Source organism: Anabrus simplex, chromosome 1 (assembly GCF_040414725.1).
Source record: "Anabrus simplex isolate iqAnaSimp1 chromosome 1, ASM4041472v1, whole genome shotgun sequence".
NCBI classification, from domain to species: domain Eukaryota; kingdom Metazoa; phylum Arthropoda; class Insecta; order Orthoptera; family Tettigoniidae; genus Anabrus; species Anabrus simplex.
Window position 1 is genome coordinate 892,455,889 of NC_090265.1, and position 14,204 is coordinate 892,470,092.

The following is a 14,204-nucleotide window of genomic DNA, read 5'->3' on the forward strand; positions in this document are numbered from 1 at the left end:
GTATTGATTTTCCACTCAATGAATTATAATTTTGTGTTTAAAATCCCACTTACCAGTTTTGTGTTTTTGTTGTATTTCTGTTACTTTTTTAAAGCTGACTAAATGTTGTTTTTCTTTGTACAGTCCCTTCGTAATATATAATATATGTACATACACGTAGCAAAATTAAAAGCCCACTTTTTTTAGCTTTGTAATATTGGGAGTTTCCTATTCTAAAACTTCATTTGGTCATGTTCCAGTGATGCTCCAGGACCCCAAGGCTCAGGATTCTTTATGGTGGACCCTGTCCTCACAGTTGGGCAAGACGAGATACTGCCACTAGACTGTGTACAGTGTCATACTGTACTTTCAAAATGCTTAGGCCCATTCTCATCCTGGGAACGCAAATTGCGAGTGTCTCATGAGTCTGGCTACAACATGATTCACTTCACTCCAGTGCAGGTATAATATGAATGAACTGATCATATTTTGTTTGACCCTAAAGTGTTTTTTTGTCTTCGTATAACAGTTGTAAAGCTTTCCTAAATGTAGGCCTGTAATCAAGCTAAAGACGTAACTTAACTGAAAAATAAGTTATCAAATTAGCTGAATATGATTCTGGCAGGCATGAAATAAAACAGTAGGGATGTGTAGAACTAGCACCGATAGAGCACACTGCTGTTGTACTGGGTAAGCGCAATGCACTCTTCATTTGTCTCCTGTGTACTCATGCCGCTAAATATCCACTAATTTAAGTTGCTTAAGTTGTTATTTTCGTGACTATGCCGAGCTGTTGCAGTGTTCCTCTTTGAAAAAATCAGGGAAGCCCATTTTTTCGTTTCACCAGTTTCCACAAAATAAAGAAATGAGGAAGAAATGGTTACATACTATTAGAAGGAAAAATTTCGGTGAGAAGAATCTGACCGAAAATATTAAAGTGTGTTCCCATTATTTTAAACCCGGTGAATTCACGAAAACTTTGTTGGGTAAGTGCGGTTTACGAAGGGAAATAATTCCTATTTCCTACTGATAAACTAATTAGGCATTTTGATAACCAGCGAATTTATGCGTTTGTATTTAAAGGTGAGAGAGCAAGATTAAAAACGGGCGCTGTTCCATCGCTTTGTTCATGGACCACGAACACAACAAAAACAAGGAAGAGGCCATACACCAGAAAATTGCCTAAACTATCGGAATATGCAGAAATGACCTCCTTTGAAGTACGGGAAGAAATCGTAAATCCACCCGAAGAAGTGAATGTTACATTTGTGACTCCCATTTTCAAAGACATCAGCAATCAAAAAATACTACAGGTAATTTGGTTGTTGAGTGAGCAATGCGTAATCGTGATGTCATATTGCTTTATACATTGTAATATGGTGTTTGCTGTTCTGGGAGAAAACAGACTGTGTTTCTTCTTGACGGTTATGAAGCTAAGGACCTACAAATCTGACGAAGAACTAGGCCTTAACTTCGGAATCAATAAAACTACTGTTGGGAGAATATTTAATGTTTGGATTAATTTCATGTACTGCCAATTGAAAGAGTTGAACATTTGGCCTGATAGAGAAAATGTCCTTGAAAACAGCCGCCTTGCTTTTAGACAGAAATACCCCTCGACTAAAACAGCCCCTTTGCTTTTAGACAGAAATACCCCTCGAATAGTGTTATAACTGGTGCAACTGAGATTATACATAGCAAAACTTGTTCCAAGGGCAAACATTCCACTTTCATAGGGCTAACTGGCCTCAACCGTTTGGCAGGGGGATGCTGAAAAGTTTATACATTTTGGCTGCATGTTTCTGAACACTGAATAATACCAGTCTTGGGGAAGTGCTCTAATGCGTAGCTTACAGCAGCAATATTCTTACAACATGCCTTGAGGCCTGCTCCAGAAAAATGTTCACATTCCCCTCCTGTAATGTCACCAGATACTCCTAAAATAAGCTTCACATTATAGGTCTTATGTTTTGTGTACTCGGATTTCACAGCACTGCATTTTATAATTTCACCCGATTGAAATTAACCTTTTATAAATGAAACAAACTTTTCACTGAAAAGTCTGTATCTAGCATAACACAATGATTTGTAGTTGGAAACAGGTGCTCCATCTATTTCCGATTTTCTGAATATGAAATAATCCATCAGATGCAAATTTGTGATAGTGATCTTCACCTTATGGCTGATGGTTAAATATTCAAAGGAACCGGCACTGAGAAAACTCAAGAATATTCACATGCCTTTGGTGGTGGACAAAGGCTGTATCTTCAGTTTCATGTAAGCCATCAACCTTAAAAAAATGCATGATTTGAAGTCTATAAGCCACGGGAGCAAGTGCGTGTTTAAATATCTATTTATGATTTAAGTCTTGTGGAGGTACATTTATATATTTATCAATGTACAATACTCAAGTAATTGTAATGTTCAGAAAAAAAGGCATGCTGAATCCTATTTATTATTTGAATAATAAAGCGTGTTAGAATTTTCTAACTACCGCTGTACTAATTCTTCCTTCCTCCCGCTAGTTTAAGCGTCTCTGTTCCCTAGCTCATTTTGCATCTGTTTAAGGCTTAAACGCTGAAAATCGTCCGTAATATTCTAGGGGATATACCTATACAATTAATTAATATAGTCTTGGAGTAAAATTAGAGAAGATACAATCGGCTTTAGCTCAGAAAACTCGGTCACATTCTATACATTACTCACAGCTGACTGGGGGAAACATAAGACGATCGCCTTGCGCTTACCCAGTAGTACACAAGCGCTATCTGGCGCGAACTTTCTCTGCCTACATCCCTATTGGATATCAGCTTAGACACTTAGGCTGGGCACACACCAGAAATGGCAAGACACCTTGAAATGAGTCAGTTTTTTCAGAAACTGATTCAACAGTGAAGTCAACATTGTTTGTTATGAACCATCTGCACACAGGCTGAGATGCTTGTCTCAAGCTGTCAGAGACTGTATGAGACAAAGCAGTGAAGATACCTGGAATTATGTCTCATCTGTTTTTCTTTTTTTAATTCTTCCTCAAACGTTTGAGGTTGCTAAACTGACAAAGGATACCGTACCATAGAATACAAATTCAGTAATCTAAGTAAAATTTAGAAAAAAGGATATACAATAATTCTAATGATAATATAAAGAAGACAGTCCTTTGTGACAACCTATAGAAGCAAGATAAAATATTAAAAGGAAAATACTTTCAATGATTTAATTAAGAGGTGACATCTCAAGATCATTGTTGAGGCTTTCAATGTTTGTAAGCCCCAGCTCTCAATGGTCTCATTCAGCACACTAAAGCGTCCGTCCTTAGTAGGTAGGTGATCCCAGAAAATGCCAACTATAGCATGTTCACATGGGCTACCAGATATACCATTGAACCCAAAAGCATTAGGAAAAAGAAGAATGCAGAGCAGATGATCTCACTTATGATGATATCATGACTTTTCATCATCATGTTAATAGATTAAATAAAATTGATGAGGATAAGTTTTTACTGAAGTACATGGAAATCATATCACCAAAAGGCAAAAATAGAAAGAAGTGAAAAAGAGTTTTGACAAAGTACTGAATAAGGACTAAAGGTGGACAGGCTTTACCTGTATGTGTCACAACATTTCAAGCAATATCAGGTATGTCCAAAGATATACTGTAACTGTACAGAATCCTAATCCCATGTGAATAAGTCAATTTTCTAAATATTGCAATATTTATGCCAAATTAGAGATTATTTATTTATTAGTGTGTTATAAGCATTATTTATTTCACTGTAAGAACACTATGTAAAATTGGTTACATTCTGTGGCACCAAAAGTAGGGAATCTTTGTTAGACAAGAGAGCTAAATATAAAGAAAGTTGTGTAGGAGGTTGGTTTGTCTAACATGACACATATCATTCAACAGTTTTCTCAGGGCATCAGTACACTTCAGGGCTGTCGACAGTGGGGTTCAAACCTACTATTTTCCAAATGCAAGCTCACAACTGTGCGCCGCTAACTGCACGGTCATCTCGTTTGGTTTTTTATAATGCCATGTTGCTATTTTTCTCTTATGTTGATCAAGCTGTTATGGAACAATGTGATACTAAAGAACTGTCTGTATTTCCATGCAACATGAACAGTAAAGATGCCTTATTTATAATGTCTGTAAATAGAATAGAGAAAAGAAAAAAATTGAATTGGTATATTCATAAAACTTTAAACTTCCTCTTTGCATTTATTGACCTTTTAAAAAACTTCAAAATTTCATCCCCCTATTTGGATATTAAAAATTAACAGTATAGAAATGTCAAATCAAATTTGTGCATTAAATAGTGTAAATGTAAAAATATTTTGTTCATAGAATTAGTATTTCAGTACAATATTTAAAAAAATGCATTTTCCTGAAAGATTTGCTTTTTAACATATCAACTTTTGAAAAAAATCTCCTCAATTCCTGAAATCTCTCATTTGCTAAGGTAGTTGTTTTAAGAGCTGATTGTTTCATTTAATTATTACAGTATCATCTTCAAAGCCCAGAATTGTTGGTGGAGTTAACCCATTTCCCATTGTGTATCCATGTCCATTAGATACATTGTTTACACTCATTTCTCTAAACATGTGGTCAGTAGCAATATTGTGTAAGATAGGTGACAACAGGGACCCTTGCATTACCCCACAATGCAAAATGAGTTTGGAGACCGTTGCCTTCGAAAGAAGTTAGGTATTACAGAACCTAATTTTTCAAACTTCTTCATGCAGTATTCAAGACATGGATAGATTGTTACTTCAATCAATTGGAGGAAGATTTTGTTCCAGTTGCACACCTACGGACGAGGCACTTAAAGATGGAAATAGACTCTAAAAAATTGCTGTTTTGGTTCAGGCAAGACCTGCAACATGCCATTATCAGCTGAAAGATTATGCTAAAAGGATGCTATTGATTGCATATGGAAAGAAGTAGAATGTAAACTTTAAAATTTTCCAGTCTGCTGAACACATAATTTCAGTATAAATATTACACTAGAACATACCTGTAAAAAACACATTATTCCTTGTTTAATAATGCAAGTACTGTATCTCCATCCCACAAATATCAGGGAGCAGCTTTGTGAAGACTCTTTCAAGTAATGGAATAAACTGTCAGGAAAAGGAGAAGGTGTTGTTGCTCTTTACTCTCATTGTAAGGAAGGAAATGCTTGGATCTCTAACAAAAATGGTCTTTCCAATAGCCAGTGGACATAAGTGATAAAAATGAGTTATATCTCTTCCAGGCAGGAGCCATGCCATAACCCATTGCAAAATATTCAGCGAGAAAGAAACCCTTGACCGTGTGCTTGGCTTATGCCATAAGGATGAGAATACATTGCTACAATGTAATACGTTCGAGATTGCAGGCAGACTCCGTGAGTGTAATGAGTTTGAGTTATATAAGAAATTTGAGTGTTTATCCATTGAAGGCTCAATAAGTTGGGCTGACATCATCAATTATAAAAAAGGATTTCCATCTTATTATTGACCCTACAGTCTGTTTTGAGGTTAGTGAAGAACAGCCATGTGCAGTTCGTGAAGAGGAGTGTGCGTTTTATCAACATTGTTGTGAAGATCTGGGGGCTAAATAAAAAATCAGACAATGAGATGTTGTTGGGGTTATGTTCGAAGCAACAGGAACAATACATTGGGAGATTCTGGAGTTCCTACGAAGACTGAAGGTTCATGATAAACCCTCAAGGCAATACCTTAATCAATTTTGAAATCATTACACAGAATAAACTACCACCTTTATTCATTGGATTCATGAATTATATTTCATTTTCACAAAATAAATTAGGCTACATGTTGATAGCCATATGCGAACCAATGTTAACATCAACATTTTTTTTTTAAAAGAAGTTATTTTCAGGAATTGATCAGGAGGCTGATCCATTTGGATCCCACAGTTCAGGCAGCTATCCATTTATATAATGTCTCACTTCACTGAGATTTACTAGCTCAGTAATATGTCCCTGCCAGAGCAAAATTTGCAAACTCTGTTATTGCTTCCATAATTTTAAAAATCTACGAAGGGAATTCCAAAAATAAGGTTTTGTATTTTATAAATATATAGATCTATTTATTTCTATAATGGTTTACATCATTTTACAGCTTGAATATTTAGCTATTTTTCTACATAATCACAATTGTCAATGCACTTTTGTAGACGCTGTGACAGTTTTTGTATGCCCATGTCATACCAGCTCACCGCCATGCTGTTCAGGAAGTTGTGAACCTCATCTTCAACCTCGTCGTCGATGCTGAATCGCTTTTGAGCCAAATGTTCTTTCAACTTAGGGAACAAGTGATAGTCACTGGGCGCCAACTCGGGACTATAGGGTAGGTGGGTGATGATGGTCCACTGAAACTGTTGCAGGAGAGCAATGGTTTGCCGGGCGACGTGCAGGCGAGCGTTGTCATGGAGAATGTTTATGCCCTTGCTTAACATTCCTCTTCTCCAGTTCCGAATTGCCCGTCTGAGTTTTTTCAGGATCTCGCAGTACCTGTCAGTGTTAATTGTGGTTCCAGCGGGCATAAAGTCGACCAACAATACCCCTTTTCAATCCCAAAACACAGTTGTGATGACTTTACCGTCAGACTGTGTTTGCTTGAATTTCTGCGGCTTTGGCGAAGAGGGATGCCGCCACTGGCTTGATTGTTGCTTCGTCTCAGGTGTAAAGTGGGATGCCCAGGTTTCATTACCCATGACAATTGAGTCCAAAAGTTGGCCTGTTCGGCTGCAAAGAGTTGAAGAAATGTGTGGGAAGAATCAATTCCGTTAAAATTCTGTGAACGGCGCTTTGGGAAACCTCAGGAGCCAAAGTGCAGAGATCATCCAGGGTGATCCGCTGATCTTCACGCATGATTTGCTGAACCTTCATGACTGTCTCAATGGAAATTGACGGTCTCCCGCTACTTTGTTCGTCGTGAATTTCAGTCCGACCGGCTGCAAACTCTCTACACCACTTACGAACATTTTTGACATCCATGCACGACTCACCATACTTTTCCGTCAATTGGCAATGGATTTCAATCATTTCAGTACGTTTTGCGTTCAAAAACCGAATAACTGCGCGCACTTCGCACTTGGCGGTAACATCCAACGGGAGCTCCATTCTCAGCGGCTGCCAAGCCAAGACTGAGTGCCTCAGTGAGGCATGTGCATGTTTATATGCAAGTGCGGTAAAAACTCTTCACAATATTGTGACCAAGAGCCACACGAACAGAGATCGTATTTATAAAAAAAAAAAAAAAAAATGGAGATCTTATTTTTGGGAATACCCTCGTATCAGCTTACTCCCTCCAATTGTAGGAATACTCATTATCTGAGAGAATACTTTCCAATCAATCAAATCATTCATCATTGATGTGCATTTAGGGATGTCGGCCAGGTAACAGATTCCTTATCAATTGTTGATATGAAAAACTTGGAAATATATCGAATATTTCCCTTGATAAATTATTCCAGTCTCTAATTCCTCTTTCTGTAAATGAATAAAACTTTCTTCACCTTATCCCAGGTATTTCTGAGGTTGCTGGAGCATCCCAGGCTCATTTTGGTTTTGGCCAGGGGTTTAAGACCTGATGCCCTTCTTGACGCCACGTGATTCTTGAGATAATCTCAACGCAGGATCGATCTGGATCCTGAGCCTTCCAGGTGGGAAGCCAGCAGCCAAGCCACTGTGTTAATCATGCCCCCCCCTCTTCCTATAAATGAATATCTGCCCTAATTTGTCCTCTTTAATTCCAATTTTATTTTTTTATTATTTTTTTTTTTCATATTTTGATCTTTTCCTTCAGGCTAGCAACCCATTGGAAGGACATTTGATTGCTTTCAAGTCTTACAAAAGGAAAAATGCAAGACCGTAATGGGACACATGGCCCAATAATTAGAAGGAAGATGATGATGATGATCTTTCCTACGTTTAAAAGCTCTACTCAAGCTTATTTGTCTAAAATCAAATCAAAATCTCTTTATTTGCAAATGAGGTGTCTACCTCGGTGGCAAATGGTACACTAAAATACATTATTGTCAAGCACTAAATATTAAATTAACAAGAGAAGAAAATTTTCCTATAATACAATATTATACAATTTACGCTAACAATGTTTTCTATTAAACACACAGCTCATCCTTAATAAATTTATATTGTTTACAAAATTCTACTTATAATATCTCCTGTACTACTTACAAATATAGTCAACTGATATACTGTATGTGGAATTACTTCAAATGATACTATACAGCTGGTATAAGATTAATATTTACATTGCATTTATTTACTTATAAACTTTTTTTTTTTTTACCCGTTCTGGAACCTAAGTAGCATAACGACCTGCTGCGTCTTAACCAGAGCCCCTTTTACCACCACTTTTCAGAGTTCCAAAAGGGCCTTCACAGCTACCGTAGCGGTCCCAGGGCCCTCGAAGTCCCCACTGTACTTCACCCCTACAGGCAGTCCCCTACTTTGGCTGTCCAAACTCCTTAGACCAGGGGATGGAATTAATTTATTCACACACATTTTTTTATTTACAATAACCTGCACTGGTCGAATGCCCTCTAACACTTCATTTATTTTCTCTGTTGTTGTTTATTCTCTTCTTGAATATCTGTACAGATTTTGGAAAAGGATCAAACACTACCCCTGGTAAACTGTTCCACTCCTTCACACCCTTCCCAATGAATGAAAATTTACCCCAATCGCTTTTGCTAAAATTCCTTCTAATTTTATATTTGTGGTCAGTCCTGCCGATATAATTATTTTCCAACTGAAGCCTCTCACGGATATCTCCCCATGCTTCTTCTCTTGTATAGGCTCTATATAATCCTATAAGTCTAGTTTTCTCCCTTCTCTTACTTAAAGTTTCCCACCCAAGTTCCTTTAACATTTCTGATACACTACTCTTTCTGCTGAAATCCCCTGTTACAAATCTTGCTGCTTTCCTCTGCACACTATCTATTTCTTTTATTAGGTATTCTTGGTGAGGATCCCAAACACTGTTTGCATATTCCAATAGTGGACGAACCATACTCAAGTAACTTTTTTCTTTTAATTCTTTGTTGCATCCTTTAAGTAGCCTCATTATGACATGTAACGATCTGTCTACTAATGCCATCTCTCTAAAGATAGCTTGTAACATATTGTGTAGGCCTAGTTAAGCAGCTCGTCTCCTTACTCCTAATTCTTCCTAGCTCAAAGGTTGCGTCATTGTCGTAATGCTACTTCTTTGTCTGAAATCACCCAGAATGGATCGTGCTGCTTTCCTTTGGATCCTCTAAATTTCTTGTGTCCTGGTGAGGTCCCATTCTGAGGTTTTACCAGAGATTTAAGCATGCTCTCCTGTACATCTTTACTCATCATCATCATCATCATCATCATCATCATCATCATCATCATCATCATCATCATCATCATCATTATTTCCCATTATCCAGCTGTAGCTGGGTAGGGACAAATGTGGTCTTCGGTCTTTTCACCACTCCTCCTCCAACACTGTGTCCCATTGCAGGTTTCTTTCTCCAATACTGCGTTGGATTGTGTCCTTCCATCTCAGTCGTGGTCTTCTGCAGCCTCTCCTTCCTTGCATTTGCATTTCCATCACCTTTTTTGGCATTCTTTCATCATTCATTCACTTTATGTGCCCAAACCATCTTAATTGGCTCTTCTCTATTGTATCATTTATTTTTTCCACTCCAGTTTCTTCCTGGATTTTCTCATTCCTTATTTTGTCTCTTCTACTCTTCTGTATCATACTCCTCAAGAACTTCATTTCGGCTGCTTTACTACAACCTTACTACAATCCCTAAATGCGTTCATAACTATATGAAGAGCTCTGTAACCTTTATTTACAACATCAGTGTGATTACTCCAATGAAGATCTTATATAAATACCTAAGTATGTACAATGATCCCCATGAGGTGCTATCATCCCATCAACATAGTAATTAAAACTGAGAGGACTTCTCCTCTTGGTAAAACAACCTGACTTTTCATCCCATTTACCATCACACCATTATATGCTGTCCATCTCACAACATTGTCAAGGTCTCTTTGTTGTCACTCACAATCCTGTAACTTATTTATTACTCTAAACAGTACATCATCATCTGCAAAATGCCTTATCTCTGATTCCAGTTCTTTATTCATCTCATTTGTTTACATAAGAAAACATAAAGGTCCAATAATAGTGCCTTGCAGGACCTTCCCCACTTAACCATTACAGGATCAGATAATGCTTCACGTACTCTAATTCTCCGAGAATGTTTTCTAGAAATGTACCCATCCATTTAATCTAGCAACAACCTGCATGCTGCTGTCTTTAATTGTGTGTTCATTTTTCCAGGAACTGGGAGGCTCTAATTCAGCATACAGTTTGAGTGAACAGCTCAAACTGAACCCATCATTCAATGAAGGAGATCGACAGATGACTTTTGGTGATCTGGAGCAACTTACAACCAAGATGAGAAATGAGTGGAAGGTAAATGGTTGACTCAGTTTTTGTTATGAACTCTGGTTTCTTTCATTCTTGGTGCTCAAATATTGGTCTGTATCAAATGTCGGGTTTGAAACAAATACTCTTTTTAGCTTTTAAAATGTTGTTATTATTTCTCAGTTGTTTGCCTCAACTATCACAAGAGAAGGCTTTAGTGAAGAAAGAAAATAAAATAAAAATGACTTAGTCATCAAGGAAGATGAATCTGGATATGTTACGAAATAACAGGTGTTAAAAGAAGGAAGGACATAGTGTGTAATGGGATTGTTTAGAAAACCATAGCAAGCAACATTGTTTCTCTTAGACGTGTAAATGAAAAAATTTTATGGATAGATTTGATGGTTGCAGGAATTAGGTGTAGAAAACACGCTGCTGTAATGCAAGCAGGATCTGCTATAGCAAATTCATTTTTCAGTCACGTGACCATTCCCTGCTACAGCATTAATAAACCATTCTGTATGAAATCAAAAATAGTAAGCTAGAAATAATATAGTTGGCTGTTAATGGATTAACTTGATGATGGTGGTGGAATTGGGAGCAACAACAAGGCGAGACAACTTCAAAACATAAAAGAACAAGAACAAACTTCACATCTTTGTACTTGCTCTTTCTTCACAAGTACGTGCTCTTTATATCAATCTGAGTTCTTCTGAAGCCATTTCTTCTCAGCTTCTGATAAGCTCATTTATGCTTGCCTTCTGTATCACAGGGGTGTACATTCACTCTCAAGGGACCATTTTTGGCAGATCTTGTCTTGATGTGGAACTGTAAGATAAGAGGAGAGCTTCGTAAACACAGAAAAAAAAGAGTGTTAAACTGATGATGCATCACAAGGTTTAGAAGACTAGGAATAGGAGACAAGGAGAAAGGACACCTAATGTTTTAATTAGGGGCTGATGACCTTAGATGTTAGGCCCCTTTAAACAACAAGCATCATCATCGTCATCAAATGGAGTGAGGACATATGACGCTGTTGATAGTGATTTGTTCTTGATCTTACATTCAGTATATGATACTTTATTCCACACTGTCAATACTTAACAGTTTATTTTACTACCATCTGTACATGTTTTGAGAGTTCCAAATGCAATCTTCTTCAGCGGTGCAAAACATCAAACTTTGGACTTGTTACATCTAGACTCATGTTCATGAAAAACAGAACACCATGAAGGACTAGAGATAGGAAGTTCACATTCACAGGACATCTTAAAAAAATCAAAATTAAAAAAAATCGTATGGCCTCAGCTACCATGTGCAGACATTTCAATTTGACGCCATCTGGCTGTCTGCTCGTCAATTTCGACGTTCCGTTTTACTCTAGGCCCCCACTAGATGGCAGACTGAGTAACCCGAAACTCTCTTGGGCATCCATGGCTGAGATTTAATGAATTTTTTTGGGTAAACACCAAATGTGTCACCAGAGATCTTTTACATGCCGACATCGTACGACATGGAGTGTCGAATGGACTTTTTTCCGCCCTTCAAAAATCCGACTACCTCTGCCGGGTTTGAACCCGCTATCTTGGGATCCGGAGGCCGACAATCTACCGCTGATCCACAGAGGCAGCTACAGGACGTTTATTAGTACGTTCTGAAGAAACGATTAGCATTTCAATCACCTAGGTTCAGCATGTGTCCTGTTGTCTAGTAGGCACTGGGTCCTCCATGGGCATTGATAACTTGCTCCACGCTTGATGGCATCGATGCGTATAAGGCACAAATGGTGTCCTGGGGTATAGCCATCCGTGCTGCATTCACCTGATTCCACAGTTCATCTTTGGTGGTTGGCATTGGGTCACAGCACCACACCCATCGTTTCACCATATCCCACACATTTTCGATTGACAACAAGTTCGGTGATCGGGCGGGCCAGGGCAACAGTCTGACATTCTCTGACAACAAGAAGGCATGTGTTCATGCAGCAACATGTGGTCGTGCATTGTCCTGCTGAAATATGGCATCCTGGGTGTCGTGCAGAAAGAGTATAGCTAAGGGTCGCTGGATGTCATTCACGTACATCAAACTGGACACAGTGCCCTGGACTTGCACCACCTGTGATTTGTGGTTGTACCCAATAGCACCCCACGCCAGAAGGCTTTGAGTATGCGCTGCATGTCTTGTGCGAATGCAGTCATTGTGATACCTCTCCCCCTGTCTGCGTCGAGCCAAAATGTAGCCATCATTTTCAAACAAACAGAACCTGGATTTGTCCGAAAATACTATCTGCTGCCATTCCTGTCCCCAGTGACGTCTTTCCATACACCATTGCAGTCTAGCATGTTTATGCACATTAGTTGAAGGTAGGCAGAGAAATGGATGATGCGCCAGTAACACAGACCGTAATAAATAGAGGCGGACTGTCACTCCTGATAGTGTACGATGTGTTACACTGTTCCACTGTTGCGCCAGAGTCGAGGAGGAGGCAGATCTGTCCTGTAATTCCATTCGGATGAGGGGTGGATCTTCTCTGGGGATGGTCTGGGTGTTGCGATCAGACCCATCTCTTCATGTTCTCCGGCCTTCTGTGTACACACCATTGCACTGCTGACACACTTTGTCCCACACAAGCAGCAATTTCCTGGATTGATACATCACGTTCTCTCATGCCAATAATGCGCCCTCTTTCAAACTCACTCATTTGATGGTACGGATCTTGCATACGTCTCTGAGGCATCCTGAACATCTGCTCAAGTTACACTGATCCATTACTTTCGGTTTATAGCGACAACGAGAGCACCAGGCACATTTTACCAGTTGGTGGTGGTACGCAGAAATATCAACGTGGACTATTTTTTTGCTATTTTACGTCGCACCGACACACATAGGTCTTTTTGCGACGATGGGATAGGAAAGTCATAGGAAATGGAAGGAAGCAGCCGTGGCCTTAATTAAGGTACAGCCCCGGCATTTGCCTGATGTGAAAATGGGGAAACACGGAAAACCAGGACCGCCGACAGTGGGGCTCGAACCCACTATCTCCCGAGTGGATACTGGCCGCACTTAGCAACTGCAGCTATCGAGCTCGGTGATGAGGACCTTAAACCTGAGGGTTGACATGGTTCAAATGCTAATCATTTTTTTGAAACATACTATTGCACATGTCCTGTGAATTTGAACTTCCTATCTCTAGAGTCTTTCAAGGTCTTCTGGTTTTTATGAACATGAGTGTATACAATACTCAGTTCTTAATCCTACCTCATTAACATCATTTTAGACATCCATAACACTATTAAAATATTGATAAATTCTTTAAAATTCCAAAATGTATCTCCTTATGAGACCACTGTCAATCTTGTAAAAATCTATAAGAATGATGAGAATACTGTAAATAAGAATGAAAATGATGTCTCAAATGTTAAAAACTAACATCTTTCTTATCTAAAACTGTTCATTTATAATAATAATAATAATAATAATAATAATAATAATAATAATAATAATAATAATAATAATAATAATAATAATAATAATAATAATAATAATAATAATAATAATAATAAAAAATTATTATTTATTATTACATTATTATAATATTATTATAATAAATTATTATTATTATTATTATTATTATTATTATTATTATTATTATTATTATTATTATTATTATTATTATTATTATTATTATTATTTATTCCGGGGTTATCTGTGGAATGCAGAGAGGTGTAAAAAGGTGCAGGCTGAATGGGTCTATCTACAAAAGTCAAAGATTCTTTTAAA

At 38.0% G+C, this 14,204-nt stretch overlaps 1 protein-coding gene across 1 annotated transcript in view; it reads left to right on the forward strand.

Annotated features, from left to right (window-relative positions):
• The window catches only part of LOC136857709 (glycogen debranching enzyme), a 272,096-nt gene that overhangs the window by 99,564 nt on the left and 158,328 nt on the right, over window positions 1-14,204 (forward strand). The window contains exons 5-6 of the mRNA XM_067136580.2: window positions 240-441; window positions 10,338-10,472. Coding sequence (XP_066992681.2) covers window positions 240-441; window positions 10,338-10,472 — 337 coding nt within the window. The remainder of the gene's footprint in view (window positions 1-239; window positions 442-10,337; window positions 10,473-14,204) is intronic.